This window comes from Aythya fuligula, chromosome 2 (genome assembly GCF_009819795.1).
Source record: "Aythya fuligula isolate bAytFul2 chromosome 2, bAytFul2.pri, whole genome shotgun sequence".
Classification (NCBI taxonomy): Eukaryota; Metazoa; Chordata; class Aves; order Anseriformes; family Anatidae; genus Aythya; species Aythya fuligula.
The window spans coordinates 119021934-119035818 of record NC_045560.1 but is presented as its reverse complement, the minus strand read 5'-3'; the positions used below and the strand labels follow the sequence as shown (position 1 = coordinate 119035818).

The window sequence follows — 13885 nt, the reverse complement described above, 5'->3', positions numbered from 1 at the left end:
TTTTTCTACTGTAACAAAATATGACGTTTATTTAACTGTAAGAAGCAGCTGTGCTTCTTACACTGTGGTATATGAACCATGGGGTCTGGTTCATCCTGATCAGTCCCAGTTTTTGAAATCTTATATTAAATTCACTAAATACGCTGTAGAACAATTGAAAAAAAAAATAGAGAGAGCAGAGGTGAGCTGATATGTTTCTCAGTATCTTCTGGCTTCTTTAACAGAGGAGATCAGTAGTCCTCTTTGGCCTTGAAACCCACAGAAAACATTCACATATCACCAGTCTTTATAGCTTTTGTAGAGAATTACATTCTCTTAAGATTTTTCCCACTTGATATTTCCTTCTGAAATGGTTTGATCTCACTAAGTGCATGATGAGCCATTTTTATCTTGAACCACTGATTCCGTGCAATAGTCACTACTTTATTTTGAATACAGTTTGCCAGAATGATAGCAGCTACATCTACAAGACCTATCAATGTTGGACAGTATTGTCTAACAGCTGTATCATTGTAATTCTGTTAATGTCAAGAGAATTCTATAAAAAAAAAAAAAAAAAAAGTGCTACACGATTATACTGGCTCTCTCTTCCTGTATGTAAGCTCAGGACTGTTTAAATAATAACTTGATATGATGGGCTATTTTCTGCTTCACTTGAAGAGAACAGAGTGCATCAAAGCTGCGGATAAACTTTGAGGCCACAAAAGTGCCACCCTGTAGCTAACAATTTCTATGTTAATGGCTGTGACTTGAGTCTCATTTGGAAAACATGCTTGTGATGGTTCGGATCACAGATTTTTGGTGAAGGATATCTTATGCAGCAAAAGAAAGTATGACATCAAACTTGCTATAAGGAACTTGATGTCAGATGACATTGCATACCTTGATATGCGTTGATTTCCTGCTTTACATGTATAGGCTAGTTGTTCTAAAGAGAAGAATTTGCCAGTGATTTAGGGGTAATCTGAGATTCTATGAATTTTAGAGGGGTAAGATACCCTGGCCACAGCTATTATTCTGATTGTAGGGAGGAAGGGAGTGGGGTAAAATGACCAATTCCCACTTGTTTGGAACTAGAAAGTGTCTTGTAATGGAAATGATCATTTCATGATTACACTGACTTTCGGGCAGTCTGCCCTGGAGAAAGAAAGAAAGAAAGAAAGAAAGAAAGAAAGAAAGAAAGGAAAGGAAGGGAAGTTGTCATATACTCAAAGGATAAGGCTAGTGAGCATATGATCTAAAATACTGAGTACATACATGGCAAAAGTTCCTTTGTGGGGTTTCTTATTGCCACTTCTCTCCATGTATCACCTTCACCCTTGTCTTCTGCAAGCCAGCACTCTATGGGTAGACAAATCACTTCTTGAGAAAGAGGGACTAGTCTTTCAAGTCTGACTTCCTCCAGGTACCAACTGGGATCATTTCCAGTGTTATCATGGCCAATGCGGATTTTATATAGCTGCCCAAGATCCCCGAGATTAATCTGTAATTACAAAAATAAATAAATAAATAAATAAAATTAAAAAATAATATAAAATGTTATCTTTTAACAATCCTTCTTGCACTAGGCATGCAAGCTAAGTGTGCAGCTAACATATAACCCAGAGTTCTGTTCTTCAGAAAATGAAGCCTTAATATGAATCCCAGAGCAATCAACTAAAAGCATATGAAGTAGTTTGCAAGAGTAATTTAATTGACTCAAGTACTGTATTATTTAAAGTGACTAAAGGGCTCAAACAATTCAGTTGCTTTTTAGATCTCTTGACAGCATCCAGTTAGTAGTGTGGTAATGTAAACCTCTATTTCTAGACAAATACTTTAACGAACAGAAGTACCTTCAGTCATTGCTGCACGCACTAATATATTTTGCAGTCCATAGAGTTACCATCAGCAGAGCTCCATTAACTATTCCTACCACTTATCAGACTGATGTGGCCCACTTTTCTCTGTCTTCTATTTTTACGTGCATTGGTGTCAGGGTTAACCGTTTATATAAATGCTGATGCCACACTGCAACAAATTTAAACAATAAAACATGACTATGTCCCATTGAATACTGCAGCCCTGAAATAAGAGCCACTTTGTTTTGGACTGCAGAACTTTTTTGAACAATGCTGATGGCAGGAACCTAAGCACAAAAGCAGGGTTAACCACTTTCATTTTCAGTGATGTGTTTGAAAGCTGATGGTACAGGGAAAGAAATCACAGAGGGGGAAAAAATAGTTGTTTCTTTTACCATTATACCAATTTGCTACTGTTTAGCAATAAAAAAATAAATAAATAAAATAGAAAAATAAATAAATAAACAAGCAGATAACAAACAGGAACCCCAGCTGTCAAAATGACTAAAATTGATGAACTAGGATTTGGGTCTCCATTGGGACTGTTATGGAAGGTAATATTCATGTCTGACCCAGAACAAGAGTTTTCCCTTCAATGTTTTTTGCAGAGAAACACTGCACACTAATGTTCTTCATGGTACAGCTCTGTGGAGATTGGGAACACAGGCAAAATAGACACATACTCCTTTTACTCTTTTGTTGAAACATTTTCCTAGGCAATTTCACAGGCTAGTGTAACTCTGATATTTCTCAGTCATGAGGACCTAAAGAGAATCTTGCAGCCTTATTTGATCACCATTTCCTCGCATCCCTGTGACAAGCCTGGTGCAATGTGGGCTCAGAAGATGGTATCATGACACATGCTAATGATATGAAGTCTGAATAGAGTAGCCTGCCAAGTAGCAGGTTTTTCTATATTAAAACAGTATGTTAAAGTAAGAGGTGCTAACTGAACATATAACTATTGTAATAAAATCACGCACATTAAAAATATGCTGCTAATACTCACAGCAAGATTACAACAGCAGATAAAAACTCTCTGGAACTAATCACAACTGTAGCCAAGATGTAGGCTACATTATGGCTAAGTTGCCATAATAACCCTCTCACACAGCCACAAAGCAGAGAACTTTGTAGTGGGCAAGTGACTGCTAAAGTTGCCTTGCAAACAAATACAACAGTATATTAGAACCCTCCCCCTTAACTTCCAACAAAATGGAGTTTAACACTGACCAAAAACAAAGGAGGTATCCCCTCGAGATTGAGGCACTGGCTGCTATTAGTGGTGCAGAAGTTTTAAAGGGCAATTTGGTAAAAACACACAAACAAACGAAGAAACACTGAAACCTTGCAACCTCATGCCCATTATTAAATTTGCCCTTCTTGAAGGAAGAGTGTCAGAGGCATCTTTGCATACAGTTTTCATTACCAGGACACTGAGTCAGGATCAGGAAACTTTGTTGAAAAGCCTCTTTTCTCTTCTGAATTATTGAATAAGTCATTTGAATAAACTGAGAGGTTATTGGTAAAAAAATCCCCCATATATATAATGGATATCATACAACTGGGCTCCTTGATTTATTTAGCATATCATGTTATATGCTTCTTTGTTTGTTTGTTTGCTTGTTTTGTTTTGTTTTCCCCAGAAGGAAATCTAAGGTGGGAGATAAATTTCCAGGTGAATTTGCAAAGAGTTTTAACATTGTTGATGATTTTTAGCAGACCACTGGTACAATTGGAAAGAAAAGCTTCCAAAAGGAAGCAGAAATATGTTAACTGAACGAGGAAAAAAAAAAAAAAAAAAGAAAAAAAAAAGAAAAAAAATAAATTTGAAATCGAAGGACTTCCTGTATAAGGAACACTGGATAAGTAACCCACCAAACTTGATCAAGTGGAGTTTCCAGAAAAATCCATACAGAACAAAAAGCACTGTCCAGACGGTTACGTTTCTCGAGAAGACACTCGTATTTGCAGTTTGATTAGATTCGCTAACATCCTGTTTAGCATCTCTAAATTTCTGTATTTGTGTCTTTCCTTTGCTTCCTATCCCTCCTTAACATTCAGCCTCTAAAAGAGGACTCAATATAGCAACACTAAGGAAGTTATGACCATGTGCTAATTGTGACTTTGTCCAAAGTGTCAAGCCAAATGTATGTGTGCTTTTGACTACTAGTAAATTTCCAAATTATGAGATTTTTAGAATGGGAAATTTTGCAGGAACATAAAGCCATTATAGATAATGGCATACTTCTGGGACTGAGAGGTCTCTTAAAAATAATTAAAAATACAGAACACCGACAATCTAAAAATTTGTTTAATAATATTCATGTTCCTGACTAATTGTTTAAGGGCCAAAAAACTGTTGTGCCAAAAAATATCATGTTTATTCTTGTGTGGAAATTAAGGCAAGGATGTCAACAGCAGAGATCAAATCAGTTGCATATGATGTTCTGGAAAACATAATACAATTACAGTCTTAGGTGCAGCGTCTGTTGTAGTTTTGGGGTAGGAACAATTTATCTTTCTGTCAGAACAGATATCACATTGGTCTCTCAGTGGCATTGACTTACTTAACACATTACATTTTGCCAACTGGAATTCTGTGAAATGAATGCCGAATTTTGCTCTTGCAGTAAAATGCAGAGGAAAATACTCATATAACATGGTTGAGCTAATGATCTTATTTTGCCAACTGTAAGCACTGTATCTTGAGGTTGTTCCTTCATTTCAATTATTGACTAAATCATAGAATCATAGACTGGTTTGGGTTGGAAGGGACCTTAAAGATCACCTAGTTCTAACAACCAACACCTCCAACACCTCCCACCAGACCAGGTTGCCCAAAGCCCCATCCCACTTGGCCTTGAACACTTTCAGGGGTGGGGCATCCACAGCTTCTCTGGGCAACCTGTGCCAGTGCCTCACCACCCACATAGTGAAGACTTTTTTCCTAATATCTAATCTAAATCTCTCCTCTTTTAGTTTAAAACCATTCCCACATGTCCTATCACTGCAATTCCTGACAAAAGTCCCTCTCCTGCTTTCCTGTACCCCTTTAGGTACTGGAAGGCTACTATAAGGTTTCCCTGAAACCTTCTCTTCTCCAGGCTAAACAAACCCAACTCTCCCAGCCAGTCTTCATCTTGAACATCTGCATGTCTTGAACACAAGAGGACATTTATAAATTTACTTTCACACACAGAATATTCTGCAAAAAGTTGTACAGCAAAGTTGACTCTGTTGCCCTAGTAAACAACATACTTAAAAAACAAACAAACAAACAAACAAAAAAACCTTATTCTAGCTTTTCTCTACTATAGTTTCATGGCTGCAAAAGTAACTGAATTTTAGATAGCCTAACAGAAATGCAGTAAATGTCCATGTAGAGACCCATGCAGAAGAGTCCCAGAACTAAAGCACCAGTTTAGAATTCAGACAACTGTATTTTATTCCCAGATCTGCTTTAGGCTTCCTGAGAAACATTACATTATTCACTTGCCCTTTTTGCTTAAATTTGCTTTCTTAAATTTACAACAAGGGTAACACTTACACCTCTCTCACAGGGACACTGCAAAGCTCTATTCACAAGTGTTTCGATTCTCAGAAGACACAAGTCCAAAATTCTGTATTTTTTCCAAAACTTCTGCTCATTCTCTGTTGGTTGCTATTTTCCCATAACTCAGTCAAAAATCATCAGTTGTAAATCTCCCAGCTAACTACATAAAGTCAGTATTTTCTCTCATGGATAACGTGATGTCATTTACAGTTACCTAGTCTCTCTTTTATATGGGAATGCAACTTCTGCTGATGCTAGCAGAAGTTGTGCACAGAATAAGGGAAGAATAAGAACAAGTTGCTCAAGTGAATATGTTGTATATCTGCTGAAAAACACAGTCAACATAATAAATGTATTCCACCACTGTAAACAGATGCTGTAGGCACTCAAAACTTCATAAATGACAAGGAAACAGAGACATGATGTATTTTAGGATAAGTCTACAATGGCTTGAGCAAACTTGCTAGAGTCCTAGGAACAGTATATCTGAGTTAGCTCAATAGTCCCTCAGACTGATAGTACTGCTTCTCCAGGCACACTAATGCTGGTGGCCACTGAACAGAGGTGTGGCAGCAAAAGTGGCAGCTTGATTTTAATCTTTTCTGGTCTATACAAAAATAGAATTGACAAAATCATCAGATATTCAATCCTCAGACAAAGAACATGGTCAAAGCATTGTGACAGTTCAAAGTTTAGTTTATTCAGCATATTAAAAATTAGTTTCCAAACTTTCTATCTTCCTGTAAAATCTCCAGCTTGATACAGTAGAGTTTGGATGTGGATGGAAATTTAAACTTGTAAAGTTTTGGGGTATGAAGCTGCCTTTCAGATTTAGCTTAGGTCAGCCATGCATAGATCATAAAAAGACCCAAAGTAGCAGAGTTAACAACAGCCTGTAAACACAGGTATCCCCTTTAGGCAAAAGAACCTAGATATCACAAACATCATATATGCTAACCTTTATAGGGGTAATATATGCTAACCTTTATAGGGGTTGCCTATAAAGGGTCTTCTCACAAATGCTAACCTCAGACCCTTCCCAGCATAGTTTTACATACTGAGTCACTACTTACAGCTCACTTGTTGATTGACTGTGAAACCCCTTCTGATGTGTCAACTGAGTTGTGACAATTTCTGTGATGTGCTCTGAAGAGAATGGACGTTTTGGCCTCATGCAAACCCTTATGTTTATGTGAAAGAGATTGCCAGCACTTAATAACCATAATATCTTTGTGAGTACAATAATCCCAGTAATTCTATTCTCTTTGTACTATTTTTCTTTTTGTACTAGCATTTTTTGCCTGCTGATTGATACAACTGTATGCTTTGCTCATCACTGCTACTTATTTTTTTGTAAAAACATAGGACTAAACTCTTTTCTCCACAAAGGCAATGAGAACATTTTCATTAAACTGTGCCTTAGAAAACTTGGCCGTACTTTTTGAAATTGAAGCCTAACAAAGCTCATATTTTACAATTTTCCCTAAGATAAAATCTATATTTATTAGGAAGAAGTTAATCCTAAGGAGAATGCAAGGACTAGATTTTAATTCTGTTTCTAAATGAGCTATGCAAATACTCTTTTCAGTCCCTAGCATACAGATACTTTGAATGAAGTCAGTATGACCTATTTTCATGTACTTGAGATGTTTAACTAAGTGAAAAGTGAAGTAAGAGCTTAACAAGAGACTGTTCAGTGGAAAGATACTTCAGTAAATGGATGGAAAAAATATACGTAATGACTTTATTTCTATATATAGTGGAAGGAGCAAAATATTCCAGTTGTATAGACACTATTCTGCAATCTCTTTGAAATCTAGCATGAAAATCATTTGTATAAGTCAACACTTCAGGACTGGCTCCACCAAAATCCCAATGACTAAAACAACTGCTAGAGGCTGTATTTGATGGACAGATATTTAATTTCATGTAAAGCAATCTCATTAACAGAATTTCAGAGACGTCATGTGCAGCAGATTCCCAAAAGGATGAGAAATCATTGACTTCATTAGTTTAAATTTTTCAGCATCTGTATATAACGGAGAAATCCTTGGATGTAAAAGACATTTTTGCTTTGTGAACATGCAGCTGGCACATGCTGCCAAAAATATCATAACTGATGTACCAGCAAAGCACCCATGGTCCACCCACAGAGCTTGAATTTTCCAGATGTCTGAACTCAGCCTATTCAAGAATTGTAGTCAATGAACTTGGTACAATTATGCATTACCTCAAGAATTAGAATATGCCACAGATGTTCACATCTTAACAGTCTAATGAAAAAGGTGGATATAGACATGTAAGAAGTAGGTTTACAAGCCACACAAAGATCAGCATTACATTATTTTTTTCCACTTCATACTTGCTTTGGTTATACAAATAAACTGGGTAAATAAGCACTGCTCATTGCACAGTGAGAATTAAACACTTTTTTTTTTTTTTTTTCCACTCAACCTCTTTTCATCCTATAGCTAGTTCCATATCATATTCATTCCCTTGACCTTCCAATATAGGCTAACAATGTGCTAGTATTCACTAAAATGTATGCCAATTATCCATTTCCAGGTTAATTAGAGAAAGAAAATGTCACATTACCATTACTTGCTCAACTAGCAGTACCAAAAGCTTGGTTTTTCCACCCTGAAGTACAACATGGGAAAATGCTTTAAGAATAACATTGAAGATATGGAGGAACTCTTTTCATTCTCATTGTGGATAGTTATGCCAGCTCCAAGTATTTACAGTATCAGGGTGTCAGGCCTTAAAAATAAACATGAAACTTCTGTATTAGGAGAATGTAGCTACTTCCATAACTGAGATTTTTTAGAGTGGTTGGCAGTTTTTGAAGTTAGACCAGGAGTATTTTACTGGGTGTGAAACTTTTGAAAATAGGTGGGGAATTAAAACACTGCCTATCAGAGGATGTGAACTGAAATACAGCCTAGCATTGCCTGTAACAAAGCTCAACAAAGGTTTGGCCATGTAAGATAAATTGAACTCTACTTAACCTTCTCCACATGCACACACATGATTCTAACAGGATGATGCTGTGATTGGATGAGAGCACCTTATGAATGAAGAATTGATGGATTATAAGAAAGATTATGCTGGTGAGCATATAACAGTGCTTTGAACAGTCTGAAGATTCATGGAGATTCATTTAAGAGAAGGTACATACAGACCAGTCACCTCTATCCAAAACCTTGCAGTAAGACTGGATCTCTGATTTACTTTCTTTTTGACCATTGATTCTGTAATAACCTGGCAGACTATGAACTGACCTCTGCAAAATATGTCTGTCATCTCCTGGTGGATTTACAGCAATATTTATCACTCAGGCATGAAGTCATCAACCCTGAAAAAAAATACGACATCCAATAGTGCCTTCTTTCAACAGCATAGGCTACTGGGAACACATCAGGCTTTCTGCGTTGCCTTCCTAGGGAGTAAAGGATATTTTTTTATCCTGATGTAAGGAAGGCCAATAACCTTATGTGCTGAAAAAGGAAGAGCACAGCTAGCAGGTCAAGGGAAGAGATCCTTGTCCTCTACTCAGCCTTGATGAGACAAATCTGGAGTGCTGCATCCAGTTCTGGGCCCCCCAGTACAAGAGGCATGGACATACTGAAAGAGTACAGTGAAAGAGCATGAAGATGACAAAGGGACTGAAGCACCTCTGCTTCAGAAAAGGCTGAGAGTTGTGACTCGTCAGCCTGGAGAAGAGAAGAACTTCTCTTGTATGTTCTTCTGTTTTTCTTGTATGTTATCTTTGTGCATAAATACCTGAAGGGAGGAGGTAAAGAAGCCAGAGTCAAGCTTTTTTCTGTGGTACCCCATGACAAGATAAGAGGCAATTGGCACTAGTAGAAATATTTATATTGAAATGTAAATCCAATTAAACATATGGAAAAAAAAAAAAAAAAAAAAAAAGGATGAGAGTGGTCAAATATTGGAACAGATTGAACAGAGAGGTTCAGAGAGGTTGTAGAGATATCTCCGGCCTGGGAGATATTAAAAATGTGAGCAGACAATGTCCTGAGAAACCTGGTCTAGCTGGCTCTGCTTCAAGCAGGGAGGTAGGACTTGCTAACCTCAACTATTCTGCAGTTCTGCAGACCTCAGTGCAATGAAGTCACCTTATTGACATCATTATATCTGAGCTGAGAACCAGATTCAACCTCCGTGGTACTAAGAAATCCCTACAGTGCACAGTGTAAATCATTTTCACAGAAGACAGACTGTCAAAGAGCTGGCCATGTTAAGTAGAACCATCACAAACATTATCATCTGTTTCAGTGCAAGGTGCATTGATCTCACTATATTTAGCACAAGCCCTGTACTTTTAAAAGTGTATATTATCTTTATAAAGTCATACCAAGCCCATTAAAAAAAAAAAAAAAAAAAAAAAAAAAAAAAAATTTTTAAGAGGTAAGAATGAGAGAATATGCCATAACCATTAGTCATACTTCTCACTTCTGAAAAGTGCTCAGATACTGAGACGATGGGAGGCATATGGTTACAAATAAACTAGAAAATGGCTGAAGGGAAGGCAAGACAGGAGCATGGATGTTTGAATTTGAGCCCTTGACACAGGAAAATAGGGGAGATCTTAACAGGGAGACCCTTAGCAAAGGACACTAAAGTCACAAAATCTCAGATACAACTGCCTGAAGCTGACCGGGGAGACTAAACTGACAGCGTAAACTGAGAGAGAGGACTCACATGAGATACCAACAGGGATTTTTCAATATGTTTTCACCTTGGAGCTGCATTGACATAAGGTGGTGGTGGGGAATTATAGATTTATGGCTGAAAGATTGAACCTGAAACTGAGTAACAGTACATAAAGTCTTCTCAAGAAACTACCTAAAAATAAATATATATGCTCATACTATAGGACCCCACACTGCAAAATTACTGAAGAAGCAATACCATGTTCAGTCACCCTCATTTCTTGAAGATGAGTTGAATTGCGTTTTTCTCCAAGGTTGTCTGTGAGCTCCTTACAATCCTTCCATGTTGCTTTCTTGGAACCAGATAAATTTTGCTTTATGCACAGCCTGTAGCTGCTGGAGATAGTTTTACATACTTCTCCCTTTTATCTCAGTAAGGAATGAGGTTCATGTTGTTATCATACAGATTTAGTAGAAAGATGGACAGTTTCAAGTGGAGTTAAAGCTAGCAATATGTCTGTTTTATGCTGCCTTAAGCACATCTGACTAAAGCCTGGGTTGCTCTAAGTTTTATTCAACAGTCTCTGGACCTAAGTGGCCATTATGGCTAACAGGGACAGCTGGAAAATAGCAGGACACAAGCTATGTCTAGCTTTTAGGCATCGGCAGTCCCATGGTTAAGAGAGCGGATAGCTACATTAGTGCTCACAGTCACTTTTACAATCTTCCCACTCAGGAAGAATTCTCACTGAGCTCATTACAAGCTCTTTTATTTTAACAATGGGAGGAAAAGCATGAAAATGGATTTGTTACAACCTATTTTATAACATTTGGTTTTCTCTGCACTGCTTCGCATTTTACTTTAGACATCTCAGTTTTGACTGATGAAACAATGAATATGAATCCAAGGTACAGAAATGAAAGACATGAACTGAAACATGACAGATTCTTATAATCTGTAAGGCTGATTCTAAAGGAAGTAATGTTAATTATTAATGCACAGATTACTTAAAACAACTGATACTTTTATGTAAAGTGAAGGAAACCTAAATGAAAAACAACAAATAATCTTTAAGTATAAAGCCATCATGTGGTGCAATACAGCATAAGGTGCACCGGATGAACACAATTCTTCACAAACAATGTACATATTACTAGAAAGAAAAAAACTGGTTTTAGCACCTCTAGCAACTTCATCACAGGAATACTGTATTTGTTAAACTTAATGATCAAATGTCTCTCCAAATATTAGTAGGAGCCTTGCTTTTCATCTACTTAATTATTCTTTGACATTTTGCTGTAATAGACTATATAAATTATGTCTGTGTTTAAAGGGTGCTCCATACAAATGAAGAAACCTTAAACAGTGTAACTGGTTATGAGGCCAGCTTCACGGGCTATAGAAACAAACTAATGGAGCACAATTCACACCTGTGATAGATTCCAATGTCCAATTCTCCTGAAATATCATGCATGTTCTACACTTGCAAACATGGAACAACCATCCTCCTTACAAAGACAGCTACTGACTGTAAAATATCTTCACTATATTGAAGATTTTTAATATTTCTTAGGAAAAAAAATCCAGCACTCTTAATATATAGCTTAATATATAAGATAAATTTGAATTGAAGATAAAATTGAAGATAAAATTGACAATGTGTTGAGGACAGTAGGACCAATATTGCCCTAAAGAGACTCCAAAACTGACAATGAAGCAAATGTCACAAGGCAAGGCATGGGAGAATCCTTGCTAAGGAGGAGCTAATTCCTGCCACTCTCGGTAAGGCTAGGATACAGTATTTTGAAAATAGAATTACTGAACCAGCCAGTGCTTTTACTGACTTCATTATTACTAGAAGAGCAAACTTGTAGGGAATTATTCTGTATAGAAGTAATAAAAATTGAGACATTGTAGCTGGCTTTTAGGGAAGATAATAGGCTTACAGGCTTCTGCTCACTTCTCTTTGGGACACAGAAGGGAATATTTGGCATAACCAAACGTTAAAATAAAACATGTGAAAAGCATTTCTTTATCAAGCAATGTGTACACTCATAAAAGATAATTCACCACGCTTCAAAGAATGACGATGCAGAATACACAGCTCTGGAGAATGTAATTTACAATATAATTAAAGTTTCAGTGTCTTGAGCAACTCAACGTACTGCCAAAATCAGTATTTTCAAAATACTGAGAAATACTCAGAGACTGTTATGACACCAGAGGAAAATGCTGGAAACATATCAGAATTCTGATAGAAGCTGTAACTTACAGTAGATTGATGTCCCTCTGTTGGAGGGGGAATGACTCTCCACAGAAAAATTATTCCCTAAAAATTATGCCTGAATAGTAACAGAATCAGAAAGCCATAGCCTAGAAGTAGATCTTTGAACACACTGGAACAATTATAGAGCAGAAGGGGAAATCCATCAAATTTAAATTCCTCTTCTTTCCCCTTCCCATATTGTTCTTCCCTGACTTTCCCATCTGGTAGGAAAATATCAAAGCCACAAGAGCAAATATAGGACAGTTTACACACAACTGTCTTGTGAAAACCTAGAACCAAAGACTCCAGCTGAAAATAATAACTCTTCCTGTTACACAACTCTAAATTATCTTCAGTGAATTTCATATGCTGCAGTCAGATCGAAGTCTCTAAGGGCACTGTTACATTCTACCTCCATTATACTGGAGGTGAAACAGTTTTTAAGCTAATTTACAGAAGCGGTAATCAGAGGTAACCAAATTTAATGATGTTATACTGCCTTATACAGTAACGCAAGCAACATCAAAATCAGGTTCTAGATGAGCAACAAAATCTCAGGAGTATACAGAAGAGTACACTTTGATTTACTCAAGGTTTAATAACTTTCTTTTTCCATGATTTTTTACATTATTAAATATTTATGATTTACTTTTAGGAAACCCAATTACTATGCAGTTAACTGTACTTTGTATGCAACTACTAATATTGTTTTTATTAAGATTATTCCAGTACAGTTTTGTCTCTTCTCTTTTTTTGTGGGACATTTGTCTGTTGTTTTTTTGCAATTACACCTGTGACCAAAGAGATTTTGAAATGACACAGTATATTGACTGTTTTTGTGGACAGCAATCATCCTTTTTTTCTATTACATTACATTGAATTATTGCAGTTCCCACTGCTGCGGGTAGAAAACCCATGAGCTTGTTTCTCTGGGGAGCAGGAACAGAAAGCCTCTTTTTCCCCTCTTCCCATCAGGGAGAGGTGCAGGGAAGCAGCCTGAGCACATTACAGGCAGGAGCTCTCCGGGGAGCGCTGCTCTCTGCTTGGTTTCTGGGCTGTAGCCTGGGCTTTGGGGACCATTTTTAGGTGTCCCCTGGCCAGCAGGAGAGAGAAAAAGCAGCTTGGGTCTTACAGAGCTCCTTCTCTGGACCTTCCCTGTGCACAGGCCAACAGGAGGAGCGAAGTGGGACCAGGGTGACCTGCCTTCTCTCTATTAAACTGCTGGTGAAGGAGTCAACCTGCTGCCATTTTGTGGGTGTCTTTCCTGTTTCAGCTCTGTCCGCTGAGTGCCTGAAGAAAAACAGGAATGGCTTTCTTTCCTATTCTTGCAAGCAGGCACTTCTGCTGAACTGGAGCTACTGCTGCACTTCCTGCAGAGCAAGTCAGTCCTCATCACTGCACAGGAGAAACCTGAGCCCTCAGCCTCCCTCAATCCCAAATAACATCTCTCCCTTGCACTCAGTGGCAGAGGGACAGCGCCTATGTGGGAAGTGGCTGTGCTCACTTGTCTAGTGAGTGTCCATGAACTTTTGGCTCTGCAAGTAAGGG

General features: G+C 37.6%; 1 protein-coding gene across 1 annotated transcript in view; it reads right to left on the bottom strand.

The window, feature by feature from the left end:
* The window catches only part of RP1 (RP1 axonemal microtubule associated), a 189763-nt gene that overhangs the window by 108110 nt on the left and 67768 nt on the right, over nt 1–13885 (bottom strand). Inside the window, exon 25 of the mRNA XM_032182911.1 lies at nt 1258–1483. Coding sequence (XP_032038802.1) covers nt 1258–1483 — 226 coding nt within the window. The remainder of the gene's footprint in view (nt 1–1257; nt 1484–13885) is intronic.